At 54.5% G+C, this 16,306-nt stretch overlaps 2 protein-coding genes across 4 annotated transcripts; both read right to left on the bottom strand.

The window, feature by feature from the left end:
* Positions 1–1,075: 1,075 nt before the first annotated feature.
* On the bottom strand, positions 1,076–7,651 carry AOC3 (amine oxidase copper containing 3). Its single transcript, XM_057716902.1, has 4 exons — positions 5,893–7,651; positions 4,107–4,392; positions 3,563–3,692; positions 1,076–2,821 (listed from the first exon to the last, which is right to left on the bottom strand). Exons 1-4 carry the CDS (start codon positions 7,490–7,492, stop codon positions 2,546–2,548), a joined length of 2,292 nt encoding a protein of 763 aa, XP_057572885.1. The 5' UTR covers positions 7,493–7,651; the 3' UTR covers positions 1,076–2,545.
* A 515-nt stretch (positions 7,652–8,166) lies between these two features.
* AOC2 (amine oxidase copper containing 2) lies at positions 8,167–16,272 on the bottom strand. Of its 3 annotated transcripts, XM_057715883.1 has the most exons (5): positions 13,412–16,272; positions 11,836–13,295; positions 9,512–9,797; positions 9,153–9,282; positions 8,219–8,817 (listed from the first exon to the last, which is right to left on the bottom strand). In XM_057715883.1, exons 2-5 carry the CDS (start codon positions 13,220–13,222, stop codon positions 8,551–8,553), a joined length of 2,070 nt encoding a protein of 689 aa, XP_057571866.1. In that variant the 5' UTR covers positions 13,223–13,295; positions 13,412–16,272; the 3' UTR covers positions 8,219–8,550. The 3 variants fall into 3 exon arrangements, with proteins under 3 accessions (XP_057571864.1, XP_057571866.1, XP_057571865.1); XM_057715881.1 differs by having other exon boundaries at positions 8,167–8,817; positions 11,836–16,272; XM_057715882.1 differs by lacking the exon at positions 8,219–8,817 and having other exon boundaries at positions 9,174–9,393; positions 11,836–16,272.
* Positions 16,273–16,306: the final 34 nt, after the last annotated feature.

The following is a 16,306-nucleotide window of genomic DNA, read 5'->3' as shown; positions in this document are numbered from 1 at the left end:
CGTGGCACAACTACTGAAGCCGGCGCACCTAGAGCCCGTGTTCCGCAGCAAGAGAAACCACAGCAATGAGAAGCCTGTGCACTGCAAGAAGACTAGCCCCGCTCTCCGCAACTAGACAACGCCCGCGCACAGCCAATAACACAAAGACCTAACACAGCCAATAAATAAAATAAATAAAAATAAATAAATTTATATATAAAAAAACCAGGATGGGAGGAGGGTGGACACCAGCATTCCTTCATCCCTTTTCCCTCCAACACTGACTGTTGTGCAACTGACCATCAGCAGGCGCCAGAAAGAGGTGGAGACACAGTCATGAGCGTGGAGTGGAGAACTTCAGCTCCTCAGGTCAGAGAACGTAGAGGCATCCACTCAGCATCAGAGCCACGGTGGCCAGGACCCCCCTTTTCCTCCTCAGTCTCAGGCTTCAGTCTGTCCTCATCCTCAATGTCTCTCTGTCCTCTGTCACTCTGGCTTCCACCCCAGCCTGTGGTATAAATTCACCCAGCCATCCCTGGCCCTCTCTCCTGACTGAAGTCTTTCTCCCTGTTCTTGGGAAGCTAGTTTCATGCCAGCTCACTGACTTGTCTGCATCCACTGTTCCACTGACCCCGACGTGAACCTGGGCTTGGCTCAGGACAGCAGGTGGCAGAAGCTTCTGTGCTGTCCGTGCTCCCTGGACATGATCTCCCTGTGGTCAGAAGCAGAGCACCATCTGAAATCTGTTTCCTGCACTTCACTTTCTTGCCAGGCCTGGGCTTCCAGCAGGCAGACGCCACCCCTTCCCCGTCGCCCCCCCCGCCCTGCATTGCTTTCTCATCGTCCCCTCTTCTAAGAGAGAGAGACAGGGAGAGGGAAAGAGAGAGAGCAAAAGAGAGACTGACTGAGGTGGAACATTTTCCTTGGACATGTACACGCAAGAGGAGGCAAAGCAGTTACCAGAGGCCACACCCATTTTTCTAGGTCTCTAATACTTGAGAAAATTGAGTCCCTGGGCCCAGGTCTTAACTCACTCTAGCCTCCCCACCCTACCCCTTCGTGCAAGACCAGTCACTGTAAACAAAGAAGCCAGGTGTTGTTTGGGCCCATTTATTATTTGAATAATAAAAAAAGAATAGGTAATACAGTCGCATGGTTCAAAATTCAAACTGTACAAAGGGGCAACCAGTGTTACCCATGTCCGTTGAATATACATGTAGAAGACATGAAAATATGTGTTTATCTCACCCTCCCCTGTCAAACACAAAGGGAAGTGCCCTGTAGCACTTCTGTGACCAGCTGTATAGTATTGCTTTGTAAGGCTGTATCCGAATTTATTTAAGCAATCTTCAAGGGACGATGGTTCTGCTGCTGCCCATCTCTGACTATTTGTACAGGGACCCCCCCCCCCCAAACCCAGACAGCCCCCACCCATCCTTCCACAGGGACAGCCTGACGGGGAGGCTCCACCCCCAGAGGCTTTGGCTCATTTGCATGCTCGTAGGAGATTGGACAGCCCCTGGCCCCAGGGCTGGAGTCCCTGGTCTTCCTGCCTCTCAGCCTCGGTGCCCACCCAGCCTCCCACGTGGGCTGCCCCAGAGGACAGAGGGCACTGGTCACACACAGACCTGGCACAAAATGACCACGCCTCATTACCACCGCACCCACAGGGCCACCTAAAGTGCTGACTTGAACCGCTGCTGTCTCCGTGACCATCCTAGCCAGAGAATGCAAGGCAGGCCTATACAAATAGGCAGAAAGAACTGTGGGAAAACACACCCCGTGCCAGGACTCGGGGGAGGGGCAGCTCCAAGACCCAGGGACACAGACGAGGACTGTCCTCTCAAACTAGATGTCCATTGCATTTTGAGACTTCCACAGGCCTACAGCCAGGAGAGGAGACCAGAGGGGAGAAATGAGGGCTGAGCAACATCCCCCGCGGCTGGGAGGAAAATCCCAGGATAAAAGAACAGGTAAGGAACAGGAGGCGCCTAGGCCAGAAGGAGGAGAGAGGGGAGGAGGACTAGGATGAGAGGAAACATGGGCCAAAGAGCCCCTTCTGGCTTGATTCCTGGATGCATAGGCCTGGCAGGAACCCTGCCCCGGGACCTCCAGGCGGCTATCCCCACAGCAGAGCCCCATCCTCACCTCCCAAGTGAGGACTGAGGAGTGCCAGGAGATACCTGGGATGGCCTAAGAAGATATGGGAAAGCCAGAAAGCAAAAAGAAAAGAAAACAAACAGAAAAGACCAAAAACAAAAACAGGAGTCTTCTGGAAAGGTTTAACCACGACTCCAAGGTCCTGGCTGGCCATTCCTTTCTTCTCGTGACAGGAACTCAGCAGGTCTGGGGTCAACAGCGTTGAGAACCCCCCACGTCAGGCACCACAGACACAGGATGCTCCCAGCAGGGAAGGGGGAGGCAAGGGAGGATGACGGGAGAGAGAGGACCCCAGGGATGTGAGGAGGGAGAAGAGGGCACAGGGTGCCCCGCCCAGTGCCCAACACCTCCCATCCGCACACTCCCTGGCCCTGGGGTCCCGAACATTCCCCATCCCAGGAACCACCTAGTTGTGGGAGAAGCCCGCGTGGGAGAAGGCAGGGAGGTCAGGGGCACAGGCTGCAGCCTGGGGGAGGCAAGCCAGGGGGTTGACCTCACAGGCCCCAGCATCCTGGCCCTCCCGGAAGTAGATGGAGTCAGCAGAATCGATGGAGGGGTCCTGGTCAAAGAAGTTGTATGGTCGGAGGAAGAAGCCCACGCCATTCGCCACAGTCACTGTGTTGGGAATGTCCTCTGCATGTGGGATGTGCAGGAAACCGGCTGTCACCCAGGCCACCAAGTCCTAGTGGGGGTGAAGAAAGAGGATCCTGAGGCCTGGCTTTGCTAAGTGGCTTTACATGGGAGGATTCACCGCGGCAGCCCACCTTTGCTCAAGAGGATTTTAGGACGTTAAACATTTTTCCTCCTGGTCCAGAACTCAATGCATAAACAGTCAATTTCAGATTGGGAGAAACACCTGCCCTCCCGTCCCAGCCTGCACCTTCCCTCTCTGACATTCCCCATCACATTGCCATCAGCCTACACACCCCCAGAGGAATGATGACACCCACAGGCTACTTCAGCTCCTCTCCCCTGACTCTACCAGAGTTCCCAAACTCTGGACAGAGGGAGGATGGGGGAGGGAAGATCAGGGTTTGGCAGGCAGAAAAGGCCAACATTGCGAAATTAAACCTTAGCGGTCAAGCCAGGAACAGAGATGCTTTAGATGTAAGAGATGCGGTCCTCCCTGGTCGCTCCAGCCTTCCTGGGTCCCGGGACCCTTAAAGGACTCAGTCCAGAAAGCTGAGACTGAGAGAACTGTAGAGTCTTGAGGATAGGCTGGAGCCTCAGCCACTGCCTGCCAAAGAACTCCCAGCTTGGGAGGATGCCTTCAACAGGCAATCATCAGATCCACAAAAGCACAGAAGGCAGGAGTCAGCTCTGCCCTCGAGGGGATCCGATGGTTTTCAGGGACACGCCAAGAGAAGGTGGGGCTCATCTCTGTGTCCCATACCCCTTCCTCATCCTCCCACAGTCTGCTGACCTTCCCAGCTATGGTCTCATTGTTGATGAAGTCTGAGAAGTCCACGGTGGGGGTCCAGGGGTCATTCTGATTGAAGATGCTGGTGCTTCGGGGCTCCGCCTCCTTCCGCTGGGTCACGGCCAGCTGGTACCTAGAGATGCTCTGGTCAGGCCTCCACAGTCTCTGAGCCCACCCCGCTGCCTAGTCCTCACGGAAGGGAGCCAAGCCCATGGACCCCAGCTTTCCCATCGCATTCACACTGTCCCCCTGACACCGCTCCAGTGGGTGGCCCAACATCTTTCCGTGTCCTCCTGTTCATCCCTTGCCATTTCTCAGCATGGACCCTCCAAAGTGAAAAGACTTTTCCCGCCTGGGCTTTAGCATTCCAAGGGGGCCATGTATCCACCATGGGGCTTTGGATAACCAGCAAACCCTTTCTGAGCTCTGACCTCACCTCCTGTACAATTTGAACTGACTTCCCAATTGCCCCTCCCAACACTCCCTTCTCACTCTCATCCCCGCCACAAACACATAGCCACCACACCACATCACACCAACCACCCACCTGGCCCAGCTTAGGGCTCTCTCCATGGAGCTGTCCTGGGGCAGGGGCTCCCCAGCAAAGCTGACCGTCTGGATGCGGTAGCCCCGAGGGTGCCCCCACTTGTTGCTGTGGTTGCTGGCCAGGTACAGGTAGCGAGGGGAGGGACCTCCCAGGGGGAAGGCGGCCTGCTCCTCTGTCTCCAGCAGCTTCCGGGTCACCTGCAGCCTCTGTATCTGGTGCTCGGGGCTCCAGGGTACCGCCGCGGGGACAAAGGCCATGTCCTCAGCCCAGACCCAGTTCTCCAGTCCTGCAGGGGAGGAGTGGGAGTGGGGGGAGGGGTGGAGTGGGGGTGGGGGGCGGGCTGATCAGGCAGCAGCCCCACCCCCTCTGGACTCTGCCCCCACCTGGCTTCAGAGTAGGGGCTAAAGAGAAGACCAGACTGAGCGTGCCCCCTGCTGCCCTCCCATCTCCCCAAGATGTCCCCAGTCTTTCAGCCAAAGCTGTTGACCTGAGAAACATCTCAAGGATTTCATTCCTTCAGCCCTTCACCCTCATTAGTGGAGAGGTCTGTGCTCAGCGCTGGGGACACACTGATGAATGAAACGACGGCCTTACCCTCCTGCTCTCACACAAGCCCCAGAGAGGCCAAGCCCTGAGGGGTCTGCAGTGTGGGAGGAGCACGTTCAAGATTGAAGGTTAGAGGAACACAGGTACAGGCAGGAATAGAGGCCTTGCCTGGCCATTTTTTTCAGCCTGGCCTTAGAGCATGTCACCAGCATAGATGACATGGCAGCGCCTTCTAGGCAGGGCCAAAACAGGAGCAAGAGCAAAGAAGCATGACCGTCATGTGTGGTGTGCGTGTCCAAGGACAGGGAGGGTGTGGGTGTGGCTTAAGCAGCACAGGGAAGACTGTGAAAGGCAGGCAGGAGCTGCCCTCTGAAGGGAAGGACCTTGTAGGGCCTTCTGTGGATGGCATCCTATAGGCGATGGGGATGTGTGAGGGCTGGTGGGTCCCTCTGGATGCAGGGTGAACCGTGGATCTGAGAGGAAGAGGAATGAAGTAGCAGAGAAAGGACTGGTACCCACAGGGGCCCAGCAGGGCAAGGTGAGGGTTTGGAGGTATTTCAGAGGCAGAACAGAAGAAAATCTGGTGAGGAACTCAGCATGGTGAACACACGACCAGGACTCTGAGGCATCGTGTAGCCTTGGCAATCTGTGACCACCAACCCCAGGAACTATCTGGAATATTCCAGAGCCTCCACTCTACCCCTCACACTCAAATGTATTGTGCCCAGAGATGGAAACTCAGGGAGGAGGAGGGTCCACCTCCCAAGGAAAGGTACACCCCAGGGGTGTTCCATGACTGGCCTGCAGGTGCCAAGGACTTGGCAAGATGTGGACAGATCCTCCCCAACACCAGCATGGCAGGCCAGACACAGATGAGCTGAAGAAGTAACGTCTGCCTCGCTGAAGTGGGGCCCATGTAAGTGCCAGGGAGGGAAGAGGGCAAAGGGGACCCTTAGACTGGACGCTGCCTCTTCTCTGAGCTTAGCCGTTTCCCAAGATTTTCTGCGGAGGTCATGTGGAGGGAGGGTGGCAGCTCTGCACCCAGCCCGTGAGCTAAGCTCTCAGTAAAGTTCAGCAGACAACTCTCTCCCATCCAGCAAAAGAGGAAGCATGAAACTCCAACACTGTGTATTTATGCTGAGATCTTCCTTACCTGGAAGGCCTCATCAAACCCAAGGCAAAATAGAGACAACCCTTCAGCCCCCTGGCCGGAATCCTTGCCTTCACAAGGGTGTCTTACCTCCCACATCCAGATCCACCTTGTAGTGGGCACTGTGGGTGTGGATGGTGCCCAGCGTGTGCTCCCCAACCTGGTTTCCAAATCTTCGGGCAGCACCAAAGAGGAACGCTGAGCTGATGTAGCCCGTGGCATGGAATTTGACTTCAATGGCCCCATTGGGGTGGAAGACCATATCCCATACATAGTCATAGTTGAGCAAGGTCGATACAGACCTGAAGACCAGCACTGTATTCACAAGGCCCCCAAAATAGTAGGAATAAAAATCTGAGTGGTGTCGCCTCAGGGGCAGGCCCTGGTTCTGCTCAAACACGCAAAAGGCATCGCGTAGTGTCTTGGGGGCTTGGGACTCCAAAAGGAAGTGCCAGTCCACGTAGGTGGCCAGATAGGGGCAGTCCACCCCACGGGTCAGGGGCGTGGAGTACTTGCCCATGCCAAAGCTGCCGTCCATATAGCGGGTCAGCATTGCTGCTGGGGAATTTCCACCATAGACAGCCAAGGCCTCTTGGAGGCTGATCTCGTAAGCCAGCCGTTCTCCCTGGAAGCGGATGTCAAAGACCCTTGGACCAGTGAAAGCTCCGAGGCCAAAGGAGAAAGTCCACAATGAAGAGGCCACTTGACTCCCCTGGACACTGAAGCGAGGGCCCTGGGGATGGAACTGCATGGGGGGAGCCAGACCCGGCGGCACGTGGGACTTCAGGGACCAGAACCCACCTGTGCCATTGTATGGGACCACCACCACATTCACCAGGTGGGCCTCAAACTGCTCCTCCAGCTGGGCCAGACTCTCATAGTAGCGGCCTTGAAAGAACACCTTCTGGATTATCCACTGGGCAGGGTCCAGAGCCTTGTGGTCTACCAGGAGTTCCAAGCCCACAGGGTGCGGGTAATACCCAGCCCCTGAGATGTTGTAGTAGAGGCCAAACCAGGTGGCCCTGTCCCCTGATTGCAAGCCACGGGGGGCTGTGGTCATTGCCACCAAGTTCCCTCTTTGGTGCTTGTAGAAGCAGCAGTGGTGGAGGAGACCAGCAGCCTGGGGCAGCTCTCTGTTGAAGATCATCTGGTCGATGTCCCGGTACTCTCGCATGAGCACGGGGCGTCGGTGATAGGGCAGGGGGCCCCCGTGACGCTCCACAGTCACATCCCGCATGTAGGAGGGGTGCGGCAGCGGCCCCACCACCAGCTCAGTCACGTTGGGCTGGGGCTGTCCGCCAAAGAAGACGATGGCCAGTGCCTCCCGGGCAGGCGGGGGGCGCCCCCTGTCCAGGTGGGCCAGGGCTGCAGCCTTGGGGGGCGGCTGCAGCTCCACTGAGAAGACGCAGTTGTCTGAGGGTTGGGCCTGGGCTGCATCCACCAGGCGTGGGCCCAGCTGCTGGGTCAGGAAGCTCATCACAGCCGTCAGCTCTTCTCGGCTCAGGTCTGCAAACAGCTGGCTCTGGCCAGGGTGTGTCCCGGGCTGGGCACTGGGAGATCCGGAGGGGCAGTGGGGAGGCAGACTGGGTTCACCCCCATCTCCCCCCCTGCCAGCTAGTAAGACACACACCAGGGCAAAGATGGTGATGACAGCCAGAGCAAGGAGCACCAGGATGGTCTTCTGGTTCATTGTCCCGTAAACATAGAGACAGAGGATTGAAGGCTTGTGGAGTGCAGTGGAGACTTGTATTCTCAGGCCAGCGGAAGAGGGTCTCTTTTGGCCCTTGGCAGGTCCTGGACTCTGGCTGAGGTTCTCAGTATTCCGACGCAAAGGAGACTGAGGGTGGGAAGAGCATGGGAAGGCTGGGGAGTGGGGCGGGGCAGATTGGGGTTGTGGGGCGGGCCTGAGGCCGGGCAGCAGCGATTTCCACAGACCTTACATGGCTTTGTGTTCCAGGCTCCAGCTCAGATCCTGCCATCTGGGTCAGGGTTGGAACAGGGGAGCGCTGGGGTAGAGGGAAGGGGTGGTGGGGATTTCAAAATAATGCAGCTGACCAGCCTGAGCACAGAAACGCTCTGAAAAGCACAGAAATGCTGGGGAGAAGGCAGCCCCTCTTTCCCCTCCACCCCACGTCTTTCCCCAGCCCCCCACTTTCCCAGGGCCAGATGTTCCCTTTCCTGCAACTTGGAACTATTGTCCTCCTTCCAAAAAAACCCCACCCCCATTCCTTCAGCTTCCCAACAGCATTTCCTGGCCAGGTCTGTCTCCCTTTCCCCCTCTGCTCCATGGCTAATTTCCTTAGCCAGAGTCCTTAATATTCTCTGGGGGATTCTAGATACTTCAAAAGTCAAAGAGAGGAAATTCAAGTAAAAGTCTTGTAATACTTTTTATTATAAATTACACACACCATCCGTTTTTACAAAATTCTATCTATTCTTCCATTTCAATGCACATGCATAAAGAAATGTCTAGTACCACATTCACCAAATGTGAATACTAGCTGTTTGAGTGGTAGGATTTGTGGTGTTTTTGCTTGAACATTTTAATAACAACATCATTTGCATAAATCCATCATTTAAAAAAAATGAACTGGAAATATGAATTAACCAAAAGGATTTATGGGGGTTTATGTGATAGGAGGCTGTTTCCCAAGGGTCCAGTGTCAGGGGAGCAGGAAGTGGGAACAGAGAAGAAGGTACATGTCTCAGCACCCCCCACCCTGCCCATGTCCTACCACACACTCAGGGCTACAGGTCTGGGTAAGAGAAAGCGGGTAGGTCTGGGACACAGGCCGCCAGGTGGGGGATGCAGGCCACATGATTGACACTGCAGAGCCCAGCATCCTGGCCCTTTTCAAAGTAGACGCTGCCAGGGGAGAAGATGGAGGGGTCCTCATCAAAGAAGTTATAGGGTCGGAGCAAGAAGCCAACTCTGTTCCCCAGCGTCACTGTGTTGGGGACATCCTCAGCATGGGGGATGTGCAGGAAGCTGGCTGTAACCCAAGCCACCAGGTCCTGCAGGAAGAGGAGGAGCTGGAGACTTTGGAGGCGAGACCCAGAGAACCAACCCTCAGCCACAATCCCCAATCTCCAGTCTCGGCCCTGCTTCCACCTCTGCCCAGCCCCAGGCCAAAATAACAGGCGTGGTGATCCACGTTGAGAAGCTGTAGGGTGGTCCCAGGGCTAATCTCACCCCAGGAGGGATGACCCATGTTGGTCATCAGGGAACTCCCTGGTCCCTAATCTAAGAACCGGAAACCTACCATTCCCTCCACCCTACAGCCAGGGGCCGGGCGGCCAAGATACCAGGCTTAGGGGAGCCCCTCTCCTCTGCCCCTAGGGCTACCAACCTCTCCTAAGAGGGTCTCATTGTTGATGAAGTCAGCAAAGGCCATAGTGGGTGTCCAGATGTCATTCTGGTAATAGATGCTGCTGCTCTGTGACTCCTCCTCCTTCCTGCGGGTCACCACAAGCTGGTATCTGATGTTTCAGGAAGGTGGTGTCAGAAAATGTCAAGGTCCTTTACCAGCCCAGAAATCCTTTGGATCAGATTCTGCATGAGACCATTTCCCATGCCACATCTAGTTGGATCTGAGAGGAGGTCCAGGGGTGAATGGTCAACCAAGGGTAGTGAGGTGGGGTCTTTAAGAGCCGGGATGGGAAGGGGACCTGTCCTTCCCTGCCACCCAGTGCCCAGGGCCCTCCTCACCTCCCCCAGCTGAGGGCCCTCTCCATGTCGCTGTCCAGGGGCATGTGTATGCCGAGAGGGCTGTGGATCTGGATTCGGTACCCGCGCTGGTGACCCCAGGCATTAGTCTGGTTGCTAGCCAGGTACAGGTAGCGGGGAAGGGGACTCCCCCAAAAAAAAGCTGTCAGGTCCTCCCTTCCCAGGACCTGCCGAGTCAGCTGTGGGCGTTGCAGTTGGTGCTCCGGACTCCAAGGGGCTGCCACAGGTTTAAACACCACGTCTTCAGCTACCACCCAGTTTTTCAGCCCTGCCAGGGTGAGGGGAGGGAAAGGAGTTCCACACCAGGTGAGACAGGTCCCTTGTCTTCCCCGTGATGCCCACTGCACTGGCCTCACAAAGGGCAGCAGAGCTTGTCAGAGAGCACTCTGTGCTGGGAGCCAGGTCTGGACTGAGGGCTAGCCTGTCTTCTTAGAACCTGCCCTGTCCGACACAGTTACCACTGGTCACAAGCGGCTCTTTTAATTTAAAAATTCAGTTCCTCAGTCAAGCTAGCTACATTCCAAGTGCTCCACAGCTACACGTGGCCAGTGGCTAACACACTGGACAATGCAGAGAGTTCTACTGGCATTGGTTTACCCAGGAGACCCTGGACCAATTATTTGCTTCTCTGATTCTCATTTTGTGAATCTCCACACTGGGCACAATAAAAGTTGTTCTGTGGCTGAGCTCTATAAATGGAAAAGCACACGCAGGTGGCTAATAACGTTCTTCTAACTATGAAAGGGATATTTGTCTTGGAGACGCTGGCTGGAAAAACCCAATCCCCTTCCGTGGTGCCCTGCGTACTCCTCCTGGCTCTGAGACTCTGCTTTTTTCCTCAACGTGGTAGGGACCACTTTGTCTTTTTTACAAGTAAGTGGATTTATATCTTTAAATTGTCTGGGAGAGTCCAGGAACACTTATACTCTTTCTGTAGGTTGAGACCATTAGTTCCTTTCAGCGTGACTCACAGGAAGCTGCAGGCACACAGGGAGCTCTCCTGAAGCCAGTGCCCCTACCGCCGGCTGTCCTGTGTGCCCGGGCCTGACAGCCTCTCTGGCCCACAGCGCCAGCCTGTGCTGCACGCTCTAGGGATCCAATAAATGTTATCTGATTTTATGTCCTAAGACAAGGCTCTTTAATGCCAAAATGCTGGAAAGAAAACTTCAAATCAGAAAAGTCATATTCCAAATATATCAAAGAATAATCTACTTAAAATGCACGACTGAAAACAGCATTTCAATCATGCTATTTTCTTAGCTCTCCCTCCCCTCCACCCCGACACCACACACACACACACACACACACACACACACACGCACACGCACACACACACACACACGCACACACACACGCACACACACACACGCACACACACACACACACACACACACACGCCATCCTTATACTCAAGAGAATATGAAAATGTTTCACAAGAAATATGCTGAGTTACAGTGCATCATATTTAGGCGGCCACTTCCTGACCCGTTTCCCCCCACCCTCCTTAGTTTCCCAAACTGTAAAATGGAGAGGGACTAATGGATTCCTGATTTTCTTTCTGGGCCTAGTAGTCTTAATGTGAGAAGTTAATTGTCTTCTGTCCTGGACAAAAACCTGTCAGGAGCATTAAGTCCCCGCTGTGCTCAGAGCCCTACTTGAGAGATCCCTGCCCATACTTGCAGCAAGCCTACTGCATGCCTGTCACTGTCACGCCACCGGAGAGCCCACTGTGATGACACGTGCTGGCAGGCATGGGATGGCCCTCCCCAGGAGGCGGACGGGGCCCCTATCCTATATCCCGTCATCCGAAGTCCTATGGAGCAGCCCCCAGCTAGCACCTCCCTCCTTCAGGTGCTACCCAGGACCACCTCCACCCCGAGAAGCTCCTTAGACAGACTGCTTCCTATCCCTGCTCAGGCCCCTGCTTTCCTCACCTCCACTGACTCTCAGCATGAGGAAGAACTCAGAGCCCCAACTCCAGCAACATCAAGCCTCAGACGGGGCAAGTTCACCACCCACAGACAGGCAAAGGGAGCCAGCTAGCACAGCACAGCCATTACACGTAGTTTCACAACTGCAACAGGTCAGAGGGGCTGGGCAGGGGAACGCTCTCTACCATTTGCCAAATACCCAGTAAGCCCAGTACCTAGGCTGACTGCAGCGGAATACTCAAGATTAGTCCCTGCTGTTGCCACGATAAACCGTGGTGCTGGAAAGCCACCCTCTTGCCTTTTCTGGCTTGACGCAGGGGTCTCCCTTCTCTCTGGCCCACCCCAACTCTCAATGCTCATCCCCTGGGCACTCACCTGCCACATCCAGGTCCAGCTTGAAGTGGAAGGCATGTGTGTGCACCGCCCCCAGCACTTGTTCCCCCACGCGGTTCCCAAAGAGGAGGCTCTCCTCTCCCCGGCTCAGGAAAGCTGTGTTGATGTAGCCCGTGGCATGGACCCGCCCTTCAAGTGCCCCATTTGGGTGCAATACAAAGTCCCAAATGTAGTCATAGTTGCCTACAGAGGACACAGACCTGACTACAAGGGCCGAGCCAGCCAAACCACCATAGAAATGACTCTGGAGGTGATTGTGGTGCCTTCGGAGGGGTAGCCCCTGGGCCTCCTCAAACACACACACAGCCCCCGGGAGCAGCTGCACTGCCCCTCTGCCCACTAACACGTGGATGTCCACCATGGTAGACTGATACGGGCAGTCCACTCCCCGCACCAAGCCCCGGCTGTGACGGCCAAGTCCATAGCTGCTGTCCAGGTATCGGGTCATCATCGTCTTGGGTGAGTCGGCACCATAGACAGACACGCACTCCTGGACACTCACTTCATAGGCCACTCGCTCACCCTTGAACCGGACATCAAAGATCCTCATGCCACTGAACACCCCATGGCCAAAGGTAAACGTCCAGAGGGAGGATGCCACCAGGTTCCCCTGTACACTGTATCGGGAGCCCTGAGGTGAGAACTGAAGAGGGGGAAGAGGACCTGGGGAGACCCGGGAACGCAGGGATGAGGCCCCATCTGGCCGGGGTAGAGGAACTCTAACCACTTCCAGCCGGCCAGCCTTAAACTCCCATTCCAACTGACCCAAGTCTGCATAGTAGTGCCCAAGGTAGAAGACCTGCTGGACAGCCCAGTGGGCAGGGTCCAGGGCCCTGTGGTCCAGCAGTAGCTCGAGCCCCACGGGGTGAAGAAAAATCCCAACACCTGAGATGTTATGGTAGAGGGCCATCCAGGTAGCACGGTCCCCTGAGCGCAAGCCACGAGGGGTGGCGTGCAGAGCTGCCAAGGTGGAGCCATTGTAGCTGAAGACAGAAGCCAGGAAGACGGGTGCCTTGGGGAGCTCCACCTCTTTCAAGTGCTTCCACATCTGGGCAGACTCAGTTCCCAGCACGGGGCGTCGGTGATAGGGCAGGGGGCCCCCGTGACGCTCCACAGTCACATCCCGCATGTAGGAGGGGTGCGGCAGCGGCCCCACCACCAGCTCAGTCACGTTGGGCTGGGGCTGTCCGCCAAAGAAGACGATGGCCAGTGCCTCCCGGGCAGGCGGGGGGCGCCCCCTGTCCAGGTGGGCCAGGGCTGCAGCCTTGGGGGGCGGCTGCAGCTCCACTGAGAAGACGCAGTTGTCTGAGGGTTGGGCCTGGGCTGCATCCACCAGGCGTGGGCCCAGCTGCTGGGTCAGGAAGCTCATCACAGCCGTCAGCTCTTCTCGGCTCAGGTCTGCAAACAGCTGGCTCTGGCCAGGGTGTGTCCAGGGCTGGGCCCTGTAGGATACAGAGGGGCAGCGGGGAGGCTGGCTGGAGCCACCTTGGCTGGTCAGCAGGACATAGGCCAGGGCAAAGATGGTAATGAGGGACAGTGCCAGGAACACGAGGACTACCTTGAAGTTCATGGCGAATGCTGAGCTGAAGTGAGAGTCCCACCAGCTGCTCCTTCTAGTTACTGACATCAAATCAGGGTTTATATTCAGTAGGATGGATAGGAATAGCGAAAACTCCACCCTGTGGGTTGGACGGGAAATTTCTGACCTTGATTTATATAATTCTGCTCCAATTTTCTGTTCTGTGGTTTGGCTCAAGGTACTACTTCCACGTGCACAGCCCCCCCCCATCCCTGAACTCCCTCCCAGCAGCAAGGTCAGTACCTACTACCGACATCCATCACTTAGACCAGATTAGAGGGCATCTGTATATGCATTAAACTCTCCACCTTCCACCCAGAATGGGTCTGAGGGAGAATGTAAATCTCAGATGCCCAATCAAGTCCACTTTCCTACCTCCTGGCAGCCACTACCCCCCAGTATTTCCAGGATCCGCTGCCCAGTTCAGCAGTAAGCACTGTGTTCTGCCAGATGCCTAAGGCCAAGCCCTTGATCTGTAGTCTCAGGCCTCTTCCACCTAGTCGGTAAGAAAGGCGTGGTGAAGGCCTGGGCGTAGCAGTCGGATCTATACACCAATCGCAGGCCCCTCAGCTGAATGACCTCAGGGGAGTTACTTATCATGAGTCTCAGTGTCCTCACCTATAAAGAAGGGATAAAACTACCCTAGAGATTCATGGAGAGTAAATGTGATCACGCAAGTAAAGTGCTTAACAGAGCCTGACACAGGGTAGGCACTCAAAAATTGTCAGCTACCGGTACTGATCTCTGAAACAGAATAGAGCAGACACGGGGTAGGCACTCGAAAACTGTCAGCTACAGGTACTGATCTCTGAAACAGAATAGAGCAGATGTTCCTCCATTGTTCAAGACCTTAAATCTTTTTTTGTAGAGACAATGGATACCAGACCACTGGATATCAGAACGCTAATCTGCAAGGTGGAAGTTAAGGAAACTTTATTTCAGAGGCAGCTAAGGTCCTAGACAACCCTCGAAGTCGTTTGAAAACCAAAACCCAGGAGTTCCTGGCATCTCCTCAAGAAACTTAAGACATTATTCAGAGGGAGGTATTAGTATAAAGTAAAGAAAATGACGGGGTGGGGTGTGCCTTGAACCAGGTGATTCCCCACACATGGAACTAGAGCAGCCTCTACTGGCAGTTCATGGGTATCACAGGGGAAGGAAGGAAGGAGCTGGGATCTTGTGAGGGTAAAAGGCAGCTTAGGTTTGGGAAGAACTAACTTTCATTTAATTCAGATTGAACACAAATGAAGGACCCACCCTTGCCTCTTGGTAGGCAGAAGCCTCAGTCTTTCCATTATTCCAGAGAAAAGAGGCAGCTCAATTGGTATAAAGACACCCAACAGGGTGGCTGGAGGTATACGTGGAGGTCGGTGTCCCAATGTGCACACACGTATGTGTGGGTATGTCCCTGGCCACCAGAGCATCGCATCAGGGTCTGCGGCTTTAGAAAGAGGTCAAAGTACCTGCATTTTTAATAATTTCTTCACATGGTAAGAGGATTTTACATTACGATCCAAGGGTGGTAGGGTGAGGAGGAAGGGCATGGGAACAATCCAATAAACAAAAAGGGAAACTGAGAAACACATGGTGGGAGGACGGATGGGTCTGAGCTGGAAGGGGTTTTGAGGGTGGGTAAGGGCACTGCCCAACTAAAATGCAATTGGTTTGTTACTGAGTACTATTCATGGGAAGACAGCATCCTAACTCCTCTATAGCATATTGGGAGCAAAAATGATGCAACCAGATGGAAATATGATTGGAGGTTGGAAGACAGAGACAAGGGAAGAACAAAAGTCAGAAACAGACACTGAGAGTCACTAGCAGACTCTCCAGTAGTGGTGAAATAAAAAAGGGGGGCTTGATGAGGGTTAACACAAAAGCTGTAACAAGTGATATCTCTGGAAGATTTGAGAGATAAGAGGCAATTCTTCTACGGTTCTGACTTGCCCAACAGATTTCCACATACACACACTGTGTACATGCATGTGTGAAGGCGCACACACACACACACACACAAAGTGACCGCTTTCCCTGGAAGCACAATACTATAAATAAGAAAACATTTTTCCCAAAGGGAAAGCCCAGTAGGAGCAGCAGCATCTGGCCTCACAGCTGCAGACTCCTCCACCCCAATTTACAACTGGTCTGGGAAGAGGAAACCAGGATTCAGAGGACCAGCCTTTGCAAAAATGCCCAGAAGGACCCGAGTCACAGAGGAAGGGGCCTTCCCCACTCCCTCTGCTTCTCATCTCTCAGCTCTCCTCCAACTCACCAGCCTCAGGCACCAAGAAGCTACAATACCAGGAGATAGTGGGCCCTGGTGGATGAGGACTAAGACATCTATCACCTTCTAAACGGGGTGGGGGGGGGAGGGTGTGAGTGAGACAAAGAGGGATGGAGGGAGGGAGGCAGGGCAGGGCGGGAGGAAAGGGCATCAAGTAACAGAGTAGGAAGGCATGTGCGTGCTCCATGTGTGTATGTGTGTGTATATCATGCACACATGTGTACGTGAAAATCCTAGTTATAAAAACATCTGAAGCAGCGAGAGAGTTGGCAGAAGGTCTAAGGTGTTTCTTGTCAGGATCAGGTTCAAGGTGCAATGTACGCAGATGGAAAACCCTAAGTCATCACCAGGGCAACTGTGGCAGGGAGGATCCAACATCCCACAGTGGCAAGGGACACTAACCTTCCATCAGGAAGAGAGGAGTTGGTCCCCCCCATCCCGCCCCAGTTCCTATGAAACACCTAGCACTTTCCTTCCAGTTCTCTCAGCTAACCAACTAATCATCAAAAGGAAGAAAAAACAAACCCCAAAACACAGCAGGGAGCCGGGGAGAGAAAACACAAGTATTCTTGTGCCAACATCCCGGCACA

Source organism: Hippopotamus amphibius, chromosome 17 (assembly GCF_030028045.1).
Source record: "Hippopotamus amphibius kiboko isolate mHipAmp2 chromosome 17, mHipAmp2.hap2, whole genome shotgun sequence".
NCBI classification, from domain to species: Eukaryota; Metazoa; Chordata; class Mammalia; order Artiodactyla; family Hippopotamidae; genus Hippopotamus; species Hippopotamus amphibius.
Note: the sequence above shows the minus strand (reverse complement) of the source record. Positions and strands in the feature narration are given on the sequence as shown.